The 21,396-nt window shown below is 37.1% G+C and overlaps 1 protein-coding gene across 1 annotated transcript in view; it reads left to right on the top strand.

Annotated features, from left to right (window-relative positions):
* Nucleotides 1–16,565, top strand: part of LOC138316122 (GMP reductase 1-like) — a 29,022-nt gene extending 12,457 nt beyond the window's left edge. The window contains 4 exon segments of the mRNA XM_069257634.1: nt 372–545; nt 1,671–1,859; nt 13,134–13,336; nt 14,272–16,565. Of these exon segments, the coding sequence (XP_069113735.1) occupies nt 372–545; nt 1,671–1,859; nt 13,134–13,336; nt 14,272–14,470 (765 nt within the window). The 3' untranslated portion in view covers nt 14,471–16,565.
* Nucleotides 16,566–21,396: the final 4,831 nt, after the last annotated feature.

The following is a 21,396-nucleotide window of genomic DNA, read 5'->3' as shown; positions in this document are numbered from 1 at the left end:
TCAGTGTAAGTAAAATTCAGATTTACCTGTGTTACTAAATAAACATTATGTTATTACTTGTGTCAGTGTAAGTAAAATTCAGATTTACCTGTGTTACTAAATACACATTATGTTACTACCTGTGTCAGTGTAAGTAAAATTCAGATTTACCTGTGTTACTAAATATCCATTATGTTACTACCTGTGTCAGTGTAAGTAAAATTCAGATTTACCTGTGTTACTAAATATGTAGGTGTCAGTTTAATTGATTGTTAACTCTCTTAGCTGAAGAAATTATAAAAATTGAAACGAAATTTTATCCTGTCTTCAATTTCTATTCTAATCAGTTGAAAATAATAATTTGATTATATTGTGTAATTGTTGACCTGTAGCACGTGGCAGTGAGCACAGGAACTGGGGAAGGAGACCTAAGGAAGATCTGTGATGTACTCGAGGCTGTTCCCGACATCAAGTACATCTGTGTGGATGTTGCTAATGGTTACTCGGAACATTTTGTTCAGTTTGTCAGAGATGTCAGGAAAAGGTTCCCTAAACACACAATTATGGTAAAATCACAGGCATTTGGCTCTTTAGGCATTTTCACTCTATATATATGTAATACTGTGTTAAGGTCTATTACTTGGTCGGCCATAAAACACTACCCTACGTAGAGGAATCTTACATTGCTTTTTCTTAGACACCACAGAACCTTCTGGTCTGAACATTCGAAACTAACAATTATGCGCTAATATATAACTTGTCTTCCATGTACAAGGTTTTATCGATAGGACATATAATATCCGTGCATACATGCACAACAGGATTGTTCCTGTATTTCATATTAATATGAACTGACAAATTTATTAGAATGTCATCTTCAGTGGCTTTTTCGCATTGCCACTTTTTTTATCTCTTCACTTGTTGTATTATTTTTTTCTGTGTTTTCTACACAAAATTAATTGCTACATTTTCATAACCCAGGACAGTGCGCCTTACACCCCCGTAGTGATTATCTTTAATTTGATATAATGAACAATATATATCATGCCGTATAAATGTCATTAGGTATCCAGACACATCGAGGAAAACAGACAGATTGCAATTGGTCGGACACTGAGACACCACAGTCCTCCTGATTAACACGCCAGGGCTCTAATGGTAGCTCAAAAACCACTGCATGTCAACACTTCAGCTTCATAAGCATGAAAGTTTGGTAGAAAACAAACTTAAAAAGTTTTTGTGTAGGTGCTGATTTTATAGGGTTGGTCGGGTTACCGGAAACACAAATATTTTTTTGTATTGCCTGATCGAAATTTCCGATTGCATTTTAAAGCCCCATTTAGAAAATAAAACAAACACAAATCACAGAAACATGTCGACACAATTAGTTCTTAAATAATACATGGTAATGAATATATAAATATCCAATAGCAGGTCTATCATTCATACAATTCTGTTATATTTGCTGGCTCGCTGGTTGGCACGAAAACCCCAACCTGTCTATAAATGCAACTGTCTATAGTGACAATTTTTCTGCCCACCCTTCAGTGGTCGTTATAGACAGATTTGATTGTATAATGAAAAATGGATTCTCACTTTGATAAAGTTTGTGATATGTAATGCAAAAATGAAGCTTTACTTTTACCATTTACAATTTTCTGTTTTAATGGAAAGACCTTTGATGTTTTTAGGCTGGTAACGTTGTGACGGGAGAGATGGTTGAGGAGTTGATTCTGTCTGGAGCTGATATCATCAAAGTCGGTATTGGTCCAGGAAGTGTGTGTACCACTCGTAAGAAGACTGGTGTTGGCTACCCACAACTCAGTGCTGTCATTGAATGTGCTGACGCTGCTCACGGTCTGGGAGGACACATCATCTCTGTAAGCGAGTTTCTTAATCTCTGTACTTTGTATGTTTGGCATTGCATCCAGATTCAAGGTATACAAAGGTATCCCTCAGACATTCTTTTATACTAAGTTAAATTTTAAAGATACATGCTTTGAATTCAGTTAATCAGTTATAAAAAAAATACAGAGATAGATTTTAGCTCACTTCTTGCAGAGAGAGGCTTATGGAGTCATCCTGGCATTGGTTAAGGTTCATGTTCAGTGATATTTTGCAAGCCTAAATCTCATTACTGTGCTGCAATTGAACAGAACTAATTTCATTAATTGTTGGTATATACCCTGGCTAACTGTCAGTCTTACTGTTGATATGTAATTTGTGAAGCTGCTTGTAAAATTCAGTAAAATATGAGATAAATGTATATTTCTGGAGAAGACATAGAACTTGTGTGAATTGCATTGATGGAACCAAATAATCATGCCATCGTGTTCAGTTGTGAATATGCCAGGTACTCCAACAGTTTGTTTGGCAAAATCGGACCAGCAAATAGCGCAGGAGCCTATTGTAGTAAATGCAAATGGCTGCTATAAATGACGGATCACAAATATCGCATATAAAAAGCCATCTCAATTGATACAAATGTTCTTATAGACACCATAAGGTACTCTGAACATGACAAGAAGACTCTTCACGAAAAAAATAGTTCAACCGATCTGTTTGGGGCGAAAAATGCAAATTTCCGGAAAGAGCCTCAAAGTCCACATTTTAACTATTTTTTTCGTAAATAGTCTTCTTGTCATGTTCAGAGTACCTTATAGGAGCATTTGTATCAATTAAAATGTCTTCTTATATGCTATATTTGTGATCCGCCATTTAAAGCAGCCATTTGCATTTACAACAATAGGCTCCTGCGCTATTCGCTGGTCCGATTTTGCCAAACAAACTGTTGGAGTACCTGGCAAAGTCACTACTGAACGCGATAGCATGTTTATTTGGTGCCATCAATGCAATTTACACAAGTTCTATTTCTTCTCCAGAATATACATTTTTTCTTATTTTACTGAAATTTACAAGCAGCTTCACAAATTACATATCCACAGTAAGACTGACAGTTAGCCAGGGTACATACCAACAATTAATGTAGTTAGTTTTGTTCAATTGCAGCACAGTAATGAGTTGTAGGCTTGCAAAATATCACTTGTTAAAGCCAATACATGAACCTTAAGGTTTTAATGCAAGTTGTGAAATGATGTGAACCAATATTGATTTTTACATTAATATAGGATTATAATTGTTGTTTTTTTGTGATGAGTATGAAATCATTGGGAGAAAACACAGGATTTGAGAATTTCAAGAGGCCCAATGGACTGAAAGTACCAGTTTAAGCTGTGGAATGCTGTTATCCATAACAAAATTGATTTCTGTCTTGATATAGGATTATAAGTGTTATTTTTGGTATTAAGAATGAGAATTTCATAATTTCAAGAGAAGGTACAATTTACAACTGACATTGATTTATGCGTCGTTGGAGGAGGGGGGGGGGGTGTTCTCGGGGGACCACAAACGTTCATGCTTAAGGTACTCTGAACATGACAAGAAGACTCTTCACGAAAAAAATAGTTCAACCAATCTGTTTGGGGCGAAAAAATGCAAATTTCCGGAAAGAGCCTCAAAAAGAAAGGGATGCTTTTCCCTTTCTGATCATAATATGCCTGTCTGTTATTCAATTAATTTGACCAGGCATGATGCTTTCCTCGTTCTGATGGTAGAATACCTGTCTTTTATTCAAAGCATTGTGTTACGACCAAGAATAACAGAAATGAGAAACCAGTAGCTAAATTCGAAACACATTTCATTATGGTCAAGTGCCCTAAATTCGTCAGGGACCTGTTTTCGTCATGTTTACAATTTTGCTTATATCTCATGAACTATTGCGTGATTTCATAAAGGGTGTCGTCTGCCAAAGCAGATTTAACCAAGGAAGATTTGTCTTGCTTAAAAATGATTGTGTGCTATAACTAAGTGATTTTATAAAAACGATGTAGCAATATACACAAAAATGAAGGTATTTTCTCAAGTCCATTTTAAAAATGGTAAACCTTCGGTTAGTTTGAACAAAATTAAATAAATATTGATGGACCAGTTCGAATTATCCGAAATTAAGCTTCAGGAAAAAGTCGTGAGTTCGAACTATCCGAGTTGAAATCGGTAAAAACCAGTTTTGAGTACCGATGTACCTGGCATAAGCAATGTAAGGCAGAAAATCTATAGGGAAAGTATTTAGTTTTCTGATGATATTATATTCAATCATTTTTTCGTAAACATGAGCATTTGATTGGTGAATTTATGATTAATTGCGTTGCAGAAGCCGCATGCATATGTGCACATGGACAAGGCCCCAAACAGCACCGTTCACGATCGCGGCCTATAATTTACATCGACGTCCGTTAATTGAGATATGAAACTTTATTTAAACCACAGAAAATCTAGTTAGATCTTTGTTATATTTCATAACAAACGTAAATTTATTTATTAACTTTTTTAGTTAAAGAAAATCCGGTTGCATTTGCGAAACTGATGTTGAAAATATTTGTTTACATGTACATTCATTTCGTAAAATTAGGTCACAATCGCACTAGAACTGTGACTGTCAGATTGTCCAAAACCCGATTGCACATCGTCTGCTTCTAAAATTACGTAACTAGTTTTAACCTGATGAAAAGCTACGTATCTATTGTGCAGAGGGTACTGATATTGGAACTGTTGTACATGCTTGGAAAGGGCTACCAAGTTTGTTCGAATAAATGACCTTGACCTTCATTCAAGGTCACGAGGGTCAAATAGGCTAAAATCCTTTAAACAACTTCTTGTGAATAACTAAGAGGCCTAGAGACCTGATATTAGGCCTGTGGCATGCTGGGATGAAGGGCTACCAAGTTTGTTCAAATAAATGACCTTGACCTTCATTCAAGGTCACGAGGGTCAAATAGGCTAAAATCTTTAAACAACTTCTTCTCAAGAACCAGAAGGCCCAGGGTACTGATATTTGCCCTGTAGGATGCTGGGATGAAGGGCTACCAAGTTTGTTCAAATAAATGACCTTGACCTTCATTCAAGGTCACAGGGGTCAAATAGGCTAAAATCCTTTAAATAACTTCTTGTGAATAACTAAAAGGCCTAGAGACCTGATTATTAGGCCTGTGGCATGCTGGGATGAAGGGCTACTAAGTTTGTTCAAATAAATGACCTTGACCTTCATTCAAGGTCACGAGGGTCAAATAGGCTAAAATCTTTAAACGACTTCTTCTCAAGAACCAGAAGGCCCAGGGTACTGATATTGGAACTGTGACATGCTTGGATGAAGGGCTACCAAGTTTGTTCGAATAAATGACCTTGACCTTCATTCAAGGTCACAGGGGTCGAATAGGCTAAAATCCTTTAAACAACTGCTTGTGAATAACTAAGAGGCCTAGAGACCTGATATTAGGCCTGTGGCATGCTGGGATGAAGGGCTACCAAGTTTGTTCAAATAAATGACCTTTACCTTCATTCAAGGTCACGAGGGTCAAAAAGGCTAAAATCTTTTAAACAACTTCTTCTCAAGAACCAGAAGGCCCAGGGTACTGATATTTTCCCTGTAGGATGCTGGGATGAAGGGCTACCAAGTTTGTTCAAATAAATGACCTTGACCTTCATTCAAGGTCACGAGGGTCAAATGACTAAAAATCTTTAAACGACTTCTTCTCAAGAACCAGAAGGCCCAGGGTACTGATATTGGGACTGTGACATGCTTGGATGAAGGGCTACCAAATTTGTTCAAATGAATGACCTTAACCTTCATTCAAGGTCACGGGGGTCAAAAAGGCTAAAATCTTTAAACGACTTCTTCTCAAGAACCAGAAGGCCCAGGGTACTGATATTTGGCCTGTAGGATGCTGGGATGAAGGGCTACCAAGTTAGTTCAAATAAATGACCTTGACCTTCATTCAAGGTCACAGGGGTCAAATAGGCTAAAATCATTTAAACAAATTCTTGTGAATAACTATGAGGCCTAGAGACCTGATATTAGGCCTGTGGCATGCTGGGATGAAGGGCTACCAAGTTTGTCCAAATGAATGACCTTTTTAAATGAATTCTTCTTAAGAACCAGAAGGCCCAGGATACTGATATTGGGCATGTAGTATGCTGGGATGAAGGACTACCAAGTTTGTTCAAATGAATTACCTTGTAAAGAAAATCCGGTTGCATTTACGAAACTGCTGTTGAAAATATTCATTTCGTAAAAAAATTAGGTCACAATCGGCACTGTGACTGTCAGATTGTCCAAAACCCGGTTGCATATTGTCTGCTTCTAAAATTACGTAAATAGTTTTAACCTAATGAAAAGCTGCGTATCTATTGTTCAATTACCCAACAAGTGGATTGTTTTGGCTGGAGCTGAATATGTAATCACACTCACTTGCTGTGACCCAGCGGCTGGCTTTTGATGCTCGCTGTGACACCTCGTAACTGGCCTGTCCAAGCCAGCGTGAGGCACGTGTTTACAGGTAATTTAACACCTTGATTTGCTGATTAAAGATAGATTGAATGCATATTTTCATATCGACTTAAACTGATATCCGTATCTAGATTGGACTTAACAAACATTGGCGATTTCTTCCACGTGTTTCCATCAGGTACAGCGAATTTAAACATACATTGTCGGGGCCTAAGATTAAACATTTGGCTTTGCTGCTTTGTGTACAATATATCGGCATAAATAATTTGTATTTATGACTTAAAATGTTCATTACTTATCTGTCGTATGGTCATTATAATAATGATCATTTATACAATCTTTATTCCAAACATCAAAACTGTTTGCAATATGCAAAATATATCGCCATATTTAGGGACCCCATTGCGCCGATTTGCCGACAAAAATCTCACTTTTACGTTCATAATTTGACGTGTTCGAACTATCCGAAATAGGATTGATTATAAAAAGTCAGTGTTCGAACTATCACTAGCTAAAAAATTACCGATTTTCTGGAAAAAAATGTGTGTTCGAACTATCCTGCAGTTCGAATTAACCGGAGGTTTACCGTAACACTTTAAAACCCTACCGTCAGCGTTTGACTGTCCATGTGCACTGATCAGCAGTATATCAACAAAGTACCGGAAGTCATGTGGCTGATCATGTGATTTATAGCCCAGATTTTGGGTTATTAGCTCACCTGCCCGAAGGGCAAGTGAGCTTATGCTATGGTGCAGCGTCCGTCGTCCGTCCGTCGTCCGTCCGTCCGTCCGTCGGCGTCAACTTTTCCATTTAAACAACTTCTTCTCCAAAACTTGGAGACCTAGAGTCCTGAAATTTGACTTATAGCATGCTGGGATGAAGAGCTACCAAGTTTGTTCAAATGAATGACCTTGACCTTCATTCAAGGTCACAGGGGTCAAAAAGGTGAAAATCTTTAACAAATTTCTTCTAAATAACCAAGAGGCCTAAAGACCTGAAATTGGACCTGTGACATGCTGGGATGAAGGGCTACCAAGTTTGTTCAATTGAATGACCTTGACCTTCATTCAAGGTCACAGGGGTCAAATAGGCTGAAATCTTTAAACAACTTCTGTTTCATAACCAAGAGGCCTAGAGACCCGATACTTGGCATGTAATATGCTTGGATGAAGGACTACCAAGATTGTCCAAATGAATGACCTTGACCTTCATTCAAGGTCACAGGGGTCAAATAGGTTAAAATCTTTAAACAACTTCTTTTTAATAACCAAGAGGGCTAGGAACCTGATATTAGGCCTGTGACATACTGGGATAGAGGGCTACCAAGTTTGTTCAAATGAATGACCTTGACCTTCATTCAAGGTCACAGGGGTCAAAAAGGCTAAAATCTTAAAACAACTTCTTCTTCATAACAAAAGAGCCTAGGGACCTGATAGTGGGCCTGTGGCATGCTGGAATGAAGGGCTACCAAGTTTGTTCAAATGAATGACATTGACCTTCATTCAAGGTCACGGGTTAAAAAGGCTAAAATCTTTAAATGACGTCTTCTTAATAACCAAACAGCCTAGGGACCTTTACCAAGTTTGTTCAAATGAATGACCTTGACCTTCATTCAAGGTCACAGGTGCATAAAGGCTAAAATCTTTAAACGACTTCTTAATAACTAAAAAGCCTAGAGACCTGGGCCTGTGGCATGCTGGGCTCAAGGGCTACCAGGTTTTTTCAAATGAATGACCTTGACTTTCATTCAAGGTCACAGGGGTCAAATAGGCTAAAATCTTTAAAAGACTTCTTCTTAATACCCAAACAGTCTAGGGACCTGATATTTGGCCTGTGAATACTGGGATCAAGGGCTACAAAGTTTGTTCAAATGAATGACATTGACCTTCATTCAAGGTTACAGGGGTCAAATAGGCTAAAATCTTTAAACAACTTCTTTTTAATAACCAAGAGGGCTAGAGACCTGATATTACACATGGGACATGTTGGGATGAAGCCAAAAGTTTGTTCAAATGAATGACGTTCATTCAAGGTCACAGGGGTCAAATAGGCTAAAATCTTTAAAAGACTTCTTCTTAATACCCAAACAGTCTAGGGACCTGATATTGGGCCTATGGCACGCTGGGATCAAGGGCTACCAAGTTTGTTCGAATGAATGACCTTGACATCATTCAAGGTCAAAGGGGTCAGAAAGGCTAAAATCTTAAAACAACTTCTTAATAACCAAGAGGGCTAGAGACCTGATATTGGGCATGTGACATGTTGGGATGAAGCACTACAAAGTTTGTTCAAATGAATGACCTTGACTTTCATTCAAGGTCACAGGGGTCAAATAGACTAAAAACTTCAAAAGACTTCTTCTTAAAAACCAAAAGGCATAGGGACCTGATATTGGGCCTGTGGTATGCTGGGATCAAAGGCTACATTTCATTTCAACAAATTTGTATTGCAAATACATATGTTGGATTTTGGCAACAGGCAAAAGAAAATGGTATAGTACCTTGACCCCCAACCTATCATAGTAGAAAACATCTAAAAAAAATCTTTTATTTTCATTATTTCATATGCATTGCAATAAATATGTATTTTTAGCTCACCTGGCCCGAAGGGGCCGGTTGAGCTTATGTCATGGCGCGCGGCGACCGTCGTTCGACCGTCGCGTCCGTCGTCCGTCGTCCGTCGTCCGTCCGTCCGTCAACAATTTCCTATAAATCGCTACTTGTCCTAGAGTTCTGCATGGATTGTAACCAAATTTGGCCACAAACATCCTTGGGGGAGGGGGAACAGAACTTGTATAAATTTTGGCTCTGACCCCCCAGGGGCAGGAGGGACGGGCCCCAATAGGGGAAATAAAGGTAAATCCTTTAAATCGCTACTTGTCCTAGAGTTTGGCATGGATTGTAACCAAAATCAGCCACATACATCCTTGGGGGAAGGGGAACAGAACTTGTATAAATTTTGGCTCTGATCCCCCAGGGGCAGGAGGGGCGGGGCCCAATAGGGGAAATAGAGGTAAATCCTTTAAATCGCTACTAGTCATAGAGTTCTGCATGGATTGGAACCAAATTTGGCCACAAACATCCTTTGGGGAGGGGGAACAGAACTTGTATAAATTTTGGCTCTGACCCCCCAGGGGCAGGAGGGGCGGGGCCCAATAGGGGAATAGAGGTAAATCCTTTAAATCGCTACTTGTCCTAGAGTTTTGGCATGGATTGTAACCAAAATCAGCCACAAACATCCTTGGGGGGAAGGGGAACAGAACTTGTATAAATTTTGGCTCTGATCCCCCAGGGGCAGGAGGGGCAGGGCCCAATAGGGGAAATAGAGGTAAATCCTTTAAATCGCTACTAGTCATAGAGTTCTGCATGGATTGGAACCAAATTTGGCCACAAACATCCTTGGGGGAAGGGGAACAGAACTTGTATAAATTTTGGCTCTGGCCCCCCGGGGCAGGAGGGGCGGGGCCCAATAGGGGAAATAGAGGTAAATCCTTTAAATCGCTACTTGTCATAGAGTTCTGAATGAAATGTAACCAAATTTGGCCACAAACATCCTTGGGGGAAGGGGAACAGAACTTGTATAAATTTTGGCTCTGATCCCCAGGGGCAGGAGGGGCGGGGCCCAATAGGGGAAGTAGAGGTAAATCCTTTAAATCGCTACTAGTCATAGAGTCCTGCATGGATTAGAACCAAATTTGGCCACAAACATCCTTGGGGGAAGGGGAACAGAACTTGTATAAATTTTGGCTCTGGCCCCCCGGGGGCAGGAGGGGCGGGGCCCAATAGGGGAAATAGAGGTAAATCCTTTAAATCGCTACTTGTCATAGAGTTCTGAATGAAATGTAACCAAATTTGGCCACAAACATCCTTGGGGGAAGGGGAACAGAACTTGTATAAATTTTGGCTCTGATCCCCGGGGGCAGGAGGGGCAGGGCCCAATAGGGGAAATAGAGGTAAATCCTTTAAATCGCTACTTGTCCTAGAGTTTGGCATGGAATGTAACCAAAATCAGACACAAACACCTTTGGGGAAGGGGAACAGTACTTGTATAAATTTTGGCTCTGATCACCCAGGGGCAGGAGGGGCGGGGCCCAATAGGGGAAATAGAGGTAAATCCTTTAAATCGCTACTAGTCATAGAGTTGTGAATGGAATGTACCAAAATTTGGCCACAAACATCCTTGGGGGAAGGGGAACAGAACTTGTATAAAATTTTGGCTCTGGCCCCCCAGGGGCTGGAGGGGCGGAGCCTAATAGGGGAAATAGAGGTAAATCCTTTAAATCGCTACTAGTCACAGAGTTCCGCATGGAATGTAACCAAATTTGGCCAGAAATATCCTTGGGAGAATAAGAACTGAGTTTGTATAAATTTTGGCTCTGGTCCCGGGGGGCAGGAGGGGCGGGGCCCAATAGGGGAAATAGAGGTAAATTCTTTAAATCGCTACTAGTCATAGAGTTCTGTATGGATTGTAACCAAATTTGGCCACAAACATCCTTGGAGGAAGGGGAACAGAACTTGTATAAATTTTGGCTCTGACCCCCTGGGGGCAGGAGGGGTGGGGTCTAATAGGGGATTTAGAGGTTAATATTAAAATTCCTTCAGAAAAGAAACAATGAACCTGTATTCAGAACATTACTTGGCATTACAAACCAGGTGAGCGATACAGGCCCTCTGGGCCTCTTGTTTTCTTCATCACAATTGTCACAGCCGTGCAGTAGAGTTTTTGCGTTAAAATGCGAGTGGGGGATATTAGAGTTATGTATTTTGGTTCTGAGTGATGATCTTTGTTCATTAAATAAAGGACATATGAAAAGATAGTGTTCGGCTGTTTCATTACCAAGGCCACAAGAACAAATTGGAGAATCTCTCAAATGATCGCGAAATAGGTCAGAATTTAGATTGCTAGAGGAATTTCTGAGCTGGCACAGAGTAATATTTATGATTCGAGAACCTTTGTTTATAAAGGTATTTGTTATATCAGGTTCCATTTTATTAATGTTAAAAAGGAGTGTTTTAAATTGTGCAACAGTATTAACATTCGATAAGTCAAAGTTTAAAGCGAAAGAATTAAATTCTCTAAAGGTACTTGGAAAAAAACTAGTATAGTAACTTGCAGTTCTGCACATAGGAATATTAAAATATCTTGTCATCCTTAGTGGATATCTCTCATTTTCAGGCTGATATAAAAATGGTTGTACAATTTCAATCAAATGCTGTGGAGACCTTCATTCAAGGTCACAGGGGTCAAATAGGCTTAAATCTTTAAATGACTTCTTTTTAATAACCAAGAGGCAAAGAGACCTCTAATGTGCTTAGGGATGATATAAATTCTTATTTACTTTAAGTATGACCAGGTTGCAAGTGAGCGATATATATCGATTCGGGCCCATTGGGCCCTTGTTACAAATTATTTTAGCGATTCAACTTACCCGAAATTTTTTGTGCGGTACTGTTGAAAACATAACGTTATTCTATGTAACCAGGTGTTCGCAACTTTCCATGACCAAGAGCTTAAAGACTTAAAACCGATGTAACAGCAAGAAGTTTTCAGCTTAAACACGATCTCACAAGCGGCTGCTGCTCAACATTTATTTGGAATTACCTTAATTTTCGTAATAAGCCAAACAGCCCCTCTGACAAAAATAGGTCCCTATTGTGTCGGCCATCACCCAGCAACCAGCAGGTAGAAATCTTCCGTATCGCGATAGATAAATAACGAATTGATAGACACTTTGTTGTACAAGTAGACAAAGTATTATATATTTGTATTGATAAAATTGGTACATTTTATTTCTTTCTGGTTTGTTGATATACGGAAGATTTGATAACCCTGACGAATGGTTTACATTATCTTAAAGATGTTTTCCCGTTGATAAATGATATTTTTTCTCTATCAAAAACATGAGCAGAGAAATATGAATTTTTCTTCAGTTATAAAAGTTACTCAGTTTACACCATTACCACCATTGAAAAGTTGGAGATTCTAATTTTACTTAGATAAATATACTAAAAATATTAAAACTAAAAATTGCATCCCCAAAAAATTTCCTGGCACTATGTCTTATATGGAATGAAGTACTGATTGTGCTTGGGCCCAAAGCAAAAATAAATGATCTTATATTATTTTTTGTGTTAATTAGATATATATACATGGTTAAACACCAAGTATTGTTCAAATGATGAGTATCATTTATGCTCTGTTGGTGGTGGAGCATCTTTAAGTAATTGGTGGTGGTACAAGAGTAATACAGGAATTTAAAGTGTTACTTATCTGTATGCGAATGTCCTTAATCCATTCAGGTTCTGAATTGATAATGTTCACAACTCCACGAGGAAATGAATGTCACAGATAATTTGTAAAGTTACAGGCAATATGAATAAATTCACACAATGCGTTGTAACAATATACATATAAAGTCACAATAGATCTCCCAATAAAATATAATATGGCTTTACAATTCTTGATAATGTGTAAACTAGTTCTTCACAGCTTAGATAGCTAAACCCTAATTTAAGAATATTGGTGAACCTTCTACTTCTAGAAATATCTAAATAAAAACAGTAAACAAATAAACAACCAGAACTTTGTGGAAATCAACCATTCTAGATCCCTACTTATAATCAACATGTTTACAAACATGTATGTTTAAAAATAATAATATTCTAGAAAGTTTTATATCTTTTATTAATCATATGACCATAGGAGATATTGATTGAATATCTACAGGAGTTATCTCCCTTATTTAATAGCTACACATATTTAGTGTCATGCATACCCACCTTGTTGTATTTATTGTGTGTACTGTTAATAGGACGGTGGATGTACATGTCCGGGAGATGTGTCCAAGGCGTTTGGAGCTGGAGCAGATTTTGTTATGCTGGGTGGTATGTTTGCTGGGCACACTGAATCTGGTGGGGAGATTGTGGAAAAGAATGGAAAGAAGTTCAAACTGTTTTATGGAATGAGCTCAGCTACTGCCATGAAGAAACATTCTGGAGGGGTAGCAGAGTACAGGTATTGTTGATTGGCCTTTGGGGAAGGGGGGTTGTGGGGTTAGCCGAGTACAGTTATTGGCTCACTTAGGAGGTGAACTTACATCATGGTGCGTCGTCCGTCATCCGTTGAAAGCAGAAAATTGTGAAAATAAACTGCACAAAAAAGTGCCAGGCATAGGTACATCACAACCTTATAACTTTAAATCACGAAGTCATATCACTGCAAATATGTGATTTCTTCAGGTGTTTTACAATATTCTTCCTCATGACACTGGTTCCACTCCTCAAAATGAAAATGTACTACTTCAGCAGAACTAGCATTTGTACGAAAAATGTACTAAAGAGCAAAGTATCTCCAAGTAGAGAATATCTCTCATATGGCCCTGAATTGGACGTATGTACTAACTGAACTCCTTATAAAACTTGAAATAACTATATTTTAGTATTGCTACCAACCTCTACCAATTTAGTGACAAACACATCTTAGGTCAAAGGTAATACAAACTGATCATACAACATGTGGTATTTGAGCTTGGGGCCATGGTGGTTGAGTGGTTTATTTGTCTCAACTGATGGCCACAAGTCCTTCACCTCTGGGGTGCGAGTTTTGATCCCAAGTGGGGGCAGTTGCCAGGTACTGACAGCAGGTCGGTGGTTTTCCTCTGTCCTTACATGACCCTGGCTATTACCGGTGATAGGATGTTAATCTAACTAAACCCAAACCCTCTTGATATTTTAGAGGGAATCTCCCTTTATATGACAAGCCTTAGTTACAATTAAGCTTTTCATTGTATAATATTATCATTACTGGTAAGTTATAAATTGGTTTTATAATCAAAATTATTACAAAAACAAAAGTTTAGTGATATAATTAACTTTTTAAATATCACTTCAGGTCATCTCTGATAAATTAAAGGTAGATTTTACAGCTTCGGTTAATTACTCTATTTCTAGGGCTTCAGAGGGAAAGACGGTACAAATAGAGTATAGAGGAGATGTAGAGGTCACCATCTTGGATATCCTTGGAGGTGTGAGGTCAACGTGTACGTATGTCGGCGCTGGCAAGCTGAAGGAGTTGAGTCGGAGGACAACATTTATACGAGTAACCCAGCAGCTTAACGAAGTGTTCAGTGCATTCACTAAGGAGCATTGATGGATCAGTGATAATCTGTGATAAATCTTGGTCTCAGTTGATTGTTGGTCTCACAGTTGAATGTGGAATTTGTAAAGCTTTTAAATTTAATGAATCTCTTTTTTGAGTTAGCAAAGATATACACTGTTAATGTAAGAAATCAAAGTAATTTTGAAATCCATATGTATTTTATGGAGGTTTTTGAAACTTTTTTTACAATTATATTTTCAGTATTAAGATGTTTATCTGCTGCAAGGTTTAGAATGTTTTGTACTGTCTTTTGAAATGTTTTACATGAAGCTGGAATCAATCTTCTTACTGTTGTAAAGTCACTGTCCAATTTTGGTTGTTACCGTTATTGTATAGTAATAACTTTTGTTTACGCAACTCCAGGGAGTAGATTGTCAAGTGTTTCTTAAAAATATGCTGCATGCTTTTGAAACTAAAGTAATTTATAAATACAATGTACATACAGTGAATTCCCATAAAGTTAAGTCCAAGTTAGTACTGAGGTACTTGTGATTTCTGCATACATAATGTCCACTATTAAAGGAGTTATTACTAAATTTGTGCAGCGGGGGCAGTATTAGTCGCCCACCCAGGCAACAGTTCTAGCTCTTTAAAAAGTAATCAGTTTAGTGTATATTGCCAACTCTGCATGTAAACAACAAGCATGACTTTCTAATGACTCTTCAACAATTCAAATGACCTAGTGCAAAGTATTATGGTGCAAAAAAAGATTTGGTTGAAATTATACAGTATTAGTATTATATAATTGTTCACAGGTTTCAGGTTGATTCAAGTATTCCTTGCGCATTTTAAGAAAGCTTTATTTTGAATATGCAAACTTCATATGTTGTAAAAATATCTTACTACTTACTAAATGGTGAAGTGATGTATATACCCCAATTAATTTATGTTTGTTTGCCGGTCGTTGTGTGTCTAGTGTGGTTCTGGGTTGTATGACATTACTCAGGTATGTGGTGATAGGTTACACTTACAGATGCTCCACCGCTGATACAGCATAAATGATATTCATCACTTGAACAATAGTATATATATGTCTAATTAACACAAAAAATAATATAAAATAATTTATTTTGCCTTTGGTGCATGCGCAATCAGAACTTCATTCCATATCGGGTATAGTGCCACAGAAATTTTCAGGATGCAATTAATATTTTTTTATATTTTTAACTTCAAATAGAATTAGAAGCTCAAACTTTTCAATGGTAGTAATGGTGTAAATTAAGTAACAAATAGTTACATTTGTAACTGAAGAAAAATACCAAATCGTCTGTTACTGTTTTTGATAATGAAAAAATACTATTTATCAGCAGTTGAGCATCTTTGATTTTCCCTTTATTATAATAGCACAGCCTAAAACAGAGTCTGTAAGGATATCAAAACATCAGTGCTGGAGAAAAAACTATGTATATGTAATGTGAGTGGGAGATATACGTTCCTAGTCATAACCTTACAACACTTTGACCTAGACATCTATACTCCAGAAAAAAAAATGCAACTAAATTTTATTCAATGTAATCTTGATTCATTGGTGTTGGTTGGTAATTTGGGTGAGGATAAAGCTTATGAATGATAATCAGATACTGATAAAATGTTTGTTTTTAAAAGAAAATAAATCAATACCATGACCTGCCTCATCAAATATGCAGGCAAGTAAGATAATGGGGCATTAAAGAATGATCTGCTAGCAAGGAATGATATTTACCAGACAAGATATTTAATTGTCATTGATTACTATAAACGTACATAGTAATCATATTTTAATGCTTTCCGAGATAAATAGCTACTGCTGTGAATTGACATAGATCTTGTCATTATTAGAAAGTTGGAGGAGAAATATAAGTGAAGGGGATTTTTGTTTCCTGTGTTATTACTATCTTATATACATTGTGATCTTTGTTATTCTGTTTCCCTTGGGTAATGACCATGGTAACTTACATTGTTTTCCTACTGTCCCAGGGTAAAGTGTGTGCCAGTAACTACAACAGTTGTAAACATGTACATCATCACCTTGGCTTTAATTAAGTGTGCCATTTTACCCCTGTGTATTACTGATCTGTTGAAAAATAAAGTGTTTTGTGGTATTCTATTCAGTCCTGAATTATTATTTTTTCCGAAGGATCAAGTCGAGCTTATGCCATACTGTGGCGTCCGGTGTCCGGCGTCCGTCCGTCAACAATCCACTTCTTCTCCATAACCGCTGCTTGGAATTCAATTGGTATTATCCTTATGGGTTACTGACTAAAAATTGTACAAATGATGGGGCTGACCCCCCAGGGGCCTGAGCCAAAAGGGGTCAATTTGGCTATTTCCATATAAACGACTTCTTCTCTGAAACTAAGCATGGGATAGAACTCATAATGCAATGGTAGCTTCCTTATAGGGTGGGGATTCAAAATTGTACAAATGATGGGGCTAACCCACAGGGGCCTGAGGGGCGGGGCCAAAAGGGGTCAATTTGAGGATCAATCTTGTACATTTATATCATGGCTATGTAAATCCATTTGGTCCAAGTATTGAAATACTGTACATGCAGTTGAACATTTTAAACTGATCAAACTCCAGAATTATTCACTTCTTCGCTCGTACAGGTATACATACAATACATTGAAAACTTTTGCTTTTAATGAGTCTTTCAGACCCAGATATATGGCTTTGATTTTTCATCAGTCTCCAAAATCATGAAAAAGTCTAGTCAAAAACGGTAATTTTTCTGACTTATTGATTTATAATAAAAATTTATGCCACTGTTGGTCGGCAAAGCCGAACTTGAGATTATTTAAAGATCCCATTGCCAGATTCTTATGTGACAAAACTCCTTTTGCATCATATGAATTTTCTCCAGAGTCACTTTAACCAGGAACTAAAATTATGGTGATGAAGCAGATGGGAAAACTTCGGACCAGGAATATTGACCGTCTACTTCAGTCAAGTTATACTGTATGTGCACGCTTGACGTTTATTCTGCTAACTGTTTAGTGCTTTAAATTTGCAATTCACAGAGGTAAAATTTTATGGCTCTTTGATCCTTACAATTAGGAATCTATATGATACTATTGTTCTGAGGTACCGTATTTGACCCAATAAGCGCCCAGGGCGCTTAAAAATTTCATAAAATTATTCTACAAAGTAAGCCATAAATCAATTTGCAAAAGAAATTGGTAAGAAAAGTTTTCATATTTTCAGTCTGCAGTTAATTCAAAGTAAGTGAAATTGAAGCCTAAAAAAGGGGAGGGGCGCTTATAGGGATGTGCGCGCTTATTAGGTCGAATACGGTATGTCAATAATTTTCATAATATTTTAACCTTTAGAATTTGCAGATTGCAATGAAATTGTGATTATATAGAGGTTACACGAGTGGCTGTTGGATATGGAATTTATTCCACACGACTGAGTTTTTTTTTAAAAGTTACAAAAGACACGAGCTTTAGTGAGTGTCTTTTGTAACTTTAAAAAAATAACTTATGAGTGTGGAATAAATTCCATATCCAACAACCACGAGTCGTGTGACCTGTTTCTACCACAATTATATCCGCTTTTAGCCGATAGAAATACGACTATCCAACAGCAGTTTTGGCGTCAAGCGACGATCACAGCATAGCATGACGTCACTCGATTATTGATGACGTTGACAAATGATGACACGACACTCAGAAAGACGTAGTTCGGTCAAAGTTCACCATGTCAGCCAATCAGAATGCGTACAGAGTTTATACGTGAGGTATAAACAAATTGTTAATCAACAGCTGCATCGTTTATTTGATACCCTGAGAGTTGAATAACACTGACTAATGTGGTAGAAAGCAAATATAAACTACCTGTGAAATTAGTAACCCCAACAGTGTGATAAGGACTTCGAATTGGACCATTACGTTTAGCTGTGCTATCTATTGTACTTTGTTTGTTCTCATGAATCAAAGTATTATCAGAATGTTTGAGGTAACAAACTTCAGAATTGAATGTGTCACCTGGAACCTCGGTTAAAGCTGGAGCATATCATGAGAAGATTGTCTGCAAAGCTCCGGCATCAATATAGACCATAGATGCTATAGGAAGATAGTTTAATACTTGTATTTACATATTAACTCATTTTGGGGTCTCTGCATTAACATTGACAAGGAAAACTGTTTATCAACGAAAATTTAATCCACGAGATGGAACAGCCATTTTGACGGTGATCAGTTGACGTAAACATGCCATGTCAACATTAGTGACATCATAATGTTCACGTTTTGGGTGTCAGTTACACCCCATAGACTTCTCTTTGTCTTGGTTAGTTTATGTAGTTGAAGTGGCAAATGAATGTAAATATATGTACTGAATGTAATACAGAGCCGCAATATACACATTATTCTGGTGCCTTCATTACTATAGATACAAGCTGCAGGAAATTGTAAGTATTACAAAGACAAAATAATATTTAAGATACTTTTATTAGAATATGTATATTGATCTAGTGAAAATATCAAATATTATAAATATGTAAAATCACTCTTACCTTCCATCACTCACTTATATTGACATATTTGACTTTAACACTAAAGTAATACCTAGATAGCTCTGCTGCTGTTGATTTCATACAGAAATATTTTTACTGCAATTCAGTATGTATACATGAAATTACCACAATTACTCGAAAAGTTTGACCCATTTTTTTCCCAGGAAGCTATAGACACCCACCTTCTGACATCATACATGTACTACTGTTCTGGTTAAATACACACTTTCATCTGTTGGTATGAAAATCACAGCACATATGACTTTATGGATTGACTGTCATAATTTCGCACACATTGAGCGAACCAACGTAATTAATGGTCTTTTTACACGAATGCAAAATTAAAAAAAAACACCAAAAAACATATAATTTGATAATAAGTCCCCACCCTATAAGGATACTACCATTGCATTATGGGTGCTATCCCATGCTTGGTTTCAGAGAAGAAGTCGTTTATATGGAAATAGCCAAATTGACCCCATTTGACCCCGCCCCTCAGGCCCTCGGGGGGTCAGCCCCATCATTTGTACAATTTTGAATCCCCACCCTATAAGGATGCTACTATTGCATTATGGGTGCTATCCCATGCTTGGTTTCAGAGAAGAAGTCGTTTATATGGAAATAGCCAAATTGACCCCTTTTGACCCCGCCCCTCAGGCCCCCGGGGGGTCAAACACACAAAAAAACATATAATTTGATAAATAAGTTTTTACAGGTATGTACCTAGTAATTTTTTGTCTGGAATTCAAATTTTCTAAATATAAGATAAAATATTAAAGCCACCAGTATTTAATGGAAAAGTGAAATCTCTCGATACATTTGTGAAATCATAATGACACCACAACTATATAACATCCATTTGGCTGAATGTAAATGACTGTCATATAAATATACATGTACTAAAAATGTTGGATAAACAGAAACGTTTGAATTGATTATTCTGTGTATCCATTAAACATACAACAAATAGGATACAAAACAGTTAAATTAATACACAACAGTCAGGTTAACTACAAAAGTAAAAGAACATATAAAGAATGCTTAAATCAGTTGGGTTATACTATTTCATTACAGGTACTTTCCTTGTAAAGCCCTTCAGTATCTGCTTTCAAACTTTCCTTTTAAAAGTATTAAATGAAACTGCTGTATGTACTGGGTATTCATTTTTCAGCACCTTTAACCCCAAGGTAACAAAATTACATTTTGTCTATATATATGTTGGTGTGACTTAGAATTCTGATGATTGTAAAACAGACCATATCATTAGACGGATTGGAATAATATGATACATATATACGGACAGACAGGGATACAATGTACATCCCTGGACTAGATGATAGCTACTCATATAAAAACTATAAAAGAAAGTATCAATGGATACAAAATCTTATCAGAAAAACATTGAACAGGTATCAAAATCCCATCAATTAAGTGGATTTCTTTATAAATACATGTATATACACTTCTAACAATTAGCACTTTTCTTGCTTTAAACAATCTTATGTCTTCTTGAGAGTACAGACATAAAGTCGGTTTTGAGATCAATAATGTATATTAGTACAATGTATAAATAATTCAGTGCTTGTAGAGTTAAACCACAGGTACTTAGCTCGCTGACAAAAAAATATATATATATATGTACTCATGGGACAAGGAAGTAATTCCAACCGTGTGGACAAAAAAAATTGACAAAATTTTCGAAGCGATCTGCCACTTTATCAAGACATATGTTTGATTGGATCCCGTGTCATCTGGAATATCCTGTTGATATTACTTCTTTGACCCCTATATATGTACTCAGAAAATTTGACAATCTTTTGTCCACACTATTAGAATTACTTTGCCCTATATTTACTACTTTAAGTAATTTGTATCCTACAGACATATGTCTATAACGATCCAGTGTTATATGGAAAATAACTGTTGATATTACTTCATTGACCCATGCATACTAATATTTATATATATATATTTTTTGTCAGCGAGCTAAGTATATATGTACCTGGGGTTTTTGACATATTGTAATGATACACTTCCTTGGATGCATATGCTTAATTAATTTTATTCACATGTGTTTGTTTTTGTTTTACATCCTTTGAATTATCAAGATCATTTAAGGAAGTGGCAGGTTTAGGAGATGGTAGTAACCAGAGAAAAACCAGCGACCTACAGTTAATACCAAACAAATATTCCATGTGGGATTCAAACAATGGTAATATGTTGGTACAACCACTTGGTCATCATGTCCCCTTAATAAAAGTAAGGTCTCACAAATATAATATCAAGAATAATGATAAGAAGTAAGATGGAGCTAATTGGCTGACCAGCATCTCTAACTTCAGTTTGGGGGGAGAATTAATGATCACAAAACTTACAGTACCACCACCTAGAACCACAGGTACCAACAAAATGAAATTCAAGG

Source organism: Argopecten irradians, chromosome 2 (assembly GCF_041381155.1).
Source record: "Argopecten irradians isolate NY chromosome 2, Ai_NY, whole genome shotgun sequence".
Taxonomy (NCBI): Eukaryota; Metazoa; Mollusca; class Bivalvia; order Pectinida; family Pectinidae; genus Argopecten; species Argopecten irradians.
The sequence above is the reverse complement of the archived record's forward strand: the minus strand, read 5'-3'. Positions and strand labels throughout refer to the sequence as shown.